This window comes from Gavialis gangeticus, unplaced genomic scaffold (genome assembly GCF_001723915.1).
Source record: "Gavialis gangeticus isolate Ggan-Ray unplaced genomic scaffold, GavGan_comp1, whole genome shotgun sequence".
Classification (NCBI taxonomy): domain Eukaryota; kingdom Metazoa; phylum Chordata; order Crocodylia; family Gavialidae; genus Gavialis; species Gavialis gangeticus.
In genome coordinates, this window is record NW_017728995.1 from 64,539,439 (window position 1) to 64,543,540 (window position 4,102).

A 4,102-nucleotide genomic window follows, 5' to 3' on the forward strand; every position below is an offset into this window, starting at 1 on the left:
GGAGCAAATAAATATTAATTTACTAATGTTTTTAGGGGCCCTGTGGGCCGGATAGAATGACCTGGAGGGATGGATCTGGCCTGCAGGCTATATTTTGCCCACCCTGCCTTATAATCTCTTACATTAAAATCTCATTCTTCAACTTCCACCTGCCAAAGGAAGAAAACAGGAACAGTACTAAGAAAATTACCTTCTTTTCTTTGATTACATTCAAGAGTGCCTACTATACTCTTGCTCAGAGTGTATCAGATGCTAAAGATTCGAGCATTCATTATCTCTAAGCAACAAGAAATCTCAGGATGTGTTGAAAGGTTTTGGCATGTTACTCTGCCAGTTGTGCTTACTCCTGGGACATCCTACTTGTAAGATTAGGCTCCTCCTGAATGCCCACTGTCACCTTGGAGATATTTGTCATGAGTATTATGTGGCTACAAAGCTTACTTTTTCAGAAGCCTCTTCATATTGCTCCTGCATCTCCCCATCAAAAACTTCAGAAATCTGTGCATCAGAAAGAGATATACAGCGGGAAATCCAAGCTACCATGACAGAATGCAAACAGACATATGTCACAGTATGAAAGGAGAAATTTCATCCCAGGTACTATTTGAGACCCAGCATGATAAGAAAGCTCAGATCCATCCTGAATCTTGAGGATCTGAATCAGAGTCTAGTGAAAGAAATTCAGAAGGCTCACCATAGGAACTGTTATGCTTTTCAAAGAAAGATCACCTGCCTTTTTCTCTGGACTTTGTGTACGCTTTATATGGAAGGATATTCTCAAACACAGGACATCCAGTTTGTAATAAAGGAGCAATGCCACTGCTGTGACTGACTACTTCTTTGCAGCCTTTTTAACTGATGTTGGAGCAATACTTAACTGTGACGTTTACTTATTTGTGCATAGTGGGCATGTGTAGGTTCTTCTAAACTGAACGCTTGACTCATCAAAGGAACTTTTAAAAGTGGTCTGAGAATCAGTTTGAGTCATTAGGTGCAAGTTTAGTAGGGTTCACTGTAAATTGTCAGAACTCCTGCTTCTTCCCTTTCAGAAAAAATGGGTGCGATAGACCACTATTTTGGTAGCAACGTATGACAATTGCTGGTTAGGTCTAGAATTCAGACTGTATCATTAGAAATAAATAGTAAGCATAGGTGCATCCATGTGGGACTGAGGAGAGAGCACACTCCGATATTTATATTATTTGTATTGTATCCACCATGTCTATATATTCAGAAAAAACGTGACGAATCTAACTTAAGTTGGGAACCTTTGCATGTGGAAAAGTGGGCTTTTGACTTAAGCCATCTCTATCATTACTCTCCTTGTACAGAGAATGAACTTTTGGAGCAAACTGTATTAACAGTATTAGATAGTGAAGTAGTTCTTCAGATATTCTTTCAGTCGAAACATAGGAAGGGTTCTCTGTAGGTCACCTGAACAAAACAATATAGATTGCAAGGGATGTATTCTCTGTTTCTTGAAAATGAAGATGTCTCTGGGCCTAATCACCAGTCTTTCCAGTCTGAAGGATCCTCATCAAGCGTAAGGAAAAAAAAGTCAGTGATTTTTTTTTTTAATTCTTTTTTGAGTTTGATATTCTGGTTCACAGTCTGTCGTTCAAGTAGAATCTGTTTCTGCTATCAGGCTGAGAACCTGGGTACAGATGATCATTCATAATTTCAGGAATGTCCCTTCCATCAAGGAGACCTCCCTGCTGACATCCTATTTCCTAACAGAATATAAGTGCAACAGCGTAGTACTTCTGAATAGCTGTTCATGTCAGTTCTCAGAAGGATTTTATCATGATTCTACTTGATACAAACAGGCTGCATTAGGTCTTTGGGGCATTTCCTGCCTTTGCTTGTCCAAATCTGAGTTAAGGACTATTTTTGTTTATTTTCATTTTACAGCTCTTTTACCCCCATCTGGACTTACTTTAAGGCAGACTAGTATCTTTGCAGCTGGCAGTCACTGGGTTTAGTAAGAGCTTATATGTTTGGGGCTGATCCAGACTTATGCACCATTTGAAACCCATAGGATGGTTATTTCCTGGTATGAGAGTTTCCAGGTCTGAGTAATCTCTCTTTAGGTTGTAGTAACTTTCTGTAACGAGTTTTATGCATTGAATATTATTGTCATTCTGATATTTATGGTTTTACAGCGTCATGTGATCTCCCAGTTTCTGGCAGTAATCTAACAAATATTTTTTCCTTTGCTTAAAATAGCTTATGGCTTCCATTGTTTCTGTTGGTTCTGATGCCCTTTGGGAGATAACCCAATGCATGTCCTGTCCTATACCTGGCAGGATAAAGTGAAACTAGAATGTGTGCAGGGAAAGGTGCAAGAAGTCAAAGGGACAGAGGGAGACTGAGAAAGGAGTTGGTGCCTTTCAGCTTTTCAGTGGGAAGGAAAATATGGTCTTGTATGGGGCAAGGATAATTTGCAGGTGTAAAAATAATCAGTACTTATATAAGCACTTTGAGTAAAAAAATAGGATGTGGGTAACAGATCTGGTGAGGTGGGAGAAACAGAAAAAGGTTTAGCAGAAGGATGAGACAGACAGCAAGAGAGACAATTGACTCTCCCTTTATGATGAGTTGAGGTCACCTTAGAGTCATTGTCTGAGCAGCCTCTGAAGAGGCTGCATTTTTCTGGTTGCATCCAATTCTACTTTGAACTTGATATGTTCATACAGAAGCTGAGAGTGTATCTAAAGATGGGCCAAAACCCCACACTGTTTTTTCTTTTTTTAATTTCATGGTTTTGGGGTCTGACTTGTGTTTTATATCTTTGAGCTTTCCAGTTTCAGTGTGGTTATGCTCAGACCCAAGATCAGTGATTCTCAATTGGGGTATTGCAACATCCCTTGAGGAGTGGTGTAGTGCCTAGCCCATGTGTGGAGTAAAGCACTCTACTCCTTTCTTGTCAGAATCTGCGCCCACTGCAGCCTCTCACAGACCAGTGGCATACCTGACTTGGTCCTCTGGGGACCTTTCTCTACTGTCCAACACACCTGTGCTGTCCACCACCATACTCTCAGCCGTTCTCTCTGTTGTGAGTGCATGAGCAGATGCATGGACAGAGCTGCTCTTTTCAGCCCCGCTTTGCCCCGTGGCTTGTCCCTCACTCCCAGGACCAGTGGGTCACAGGGGCAGATGGCTCTGGTTGCCAGCATGCATGGCTTCAGGGTGCAGCCTTGGCTGTAGGGGCCACCCTTACAGTAAGTGGGCATGTGTAGGGCCTTACCCCGTTGGGTATATGGAGGGCAAGTGGAAAGAGTGGAGCACAGCATGGTAAGGTCTTGACCATGGCATCCTTCCCTGGAACCAGCTAGATCACCGTTTCTCAACCATTTTAGCCTCAAGCAGTCCTCCATAACTTTTCTGAATTTAGGTTCTAGCTCACTAAATCTCAACTGGCATCTGGGGTACTGCTAAATTCAGAAAACTTATAGAGGGGTGCCTTGAGGCTAAAAAGATTTGAGAACCATTGTTCTAGGTTCTTGCCAAAGATAGGGATGGAATTATACCATAATGATCTAATCGTGCCAGCATTCATAGCCTTTTGGCATTCCTATCCCAGTGAGTTACCTCTCCGTGTGTCTGCTGTTTAAAAGGTCTTGTCTTTTTAATCAGTACTTATATAAGCACTTTGTGATACATACTCATTACATATACAGCCTTTTGTTGTTGGTTGCCAATTTAATAGATGCTGCTGAAACCAAAAGATAATGTCTGAACAGTTACTTTTCTACCTTAACCACTTCTGGTTCATTTCTACTTAAATATATACAAAGCTACTGCACAACTTTAGAAGACACGATTACTTCTTTAAGGAGAAAAACCCATTTCCAAAGGAGGCTGGTCAGAGGTTTTTTAGACATGGAGCTTCATTTTGATTTAAAATATGACCGTTTATATGGCATTGCATTTTGCCAAAGTTTTCACCCTTCCTTCCTCCCAAGGAAACTCCACTTCCTGGAGGTGGAGACAGTTTAACCTTTTATCTTCTTATTGGCAGCATAATTATATGCACATGTACCTATGCAAATATGTTTGTGCATCATGCATATGGTGTGCAGTGTGTCTTATCTGTATATGT

The 4,102-nt window shown here is 41.1% G+C and overlaps 1 protein-coding gene across 2 annotated transcripts in view; it reads left to right on the forward strand.

Moving 5' to 3' along the window:
- WDR33 (WD repeat domain 33) overlaps nt 1–4,102 on the forward strand; it is a 116,850-nt gene that overhangs the window by 25,505 nt on the left and 87,243 nt on the right. The window contains exon 8 of one of the 2 annotated variants that reach the window (XM_019503724.1): nt 143–512. The exons of the other annotated variant lie outside the window; for it this stretch is intronic. Within the exon in view, the coding sequence (XP_019359269.1) occupies nt 143–204 (62 nt within the window). The 3' untranslated portion in view covers nt 205–512. Of the gene's footprint in view, nt 1–142; nt 513–4,102 lie in introns of those variants that run through there. 2 annotated transcript variants of the gene reach the window in all.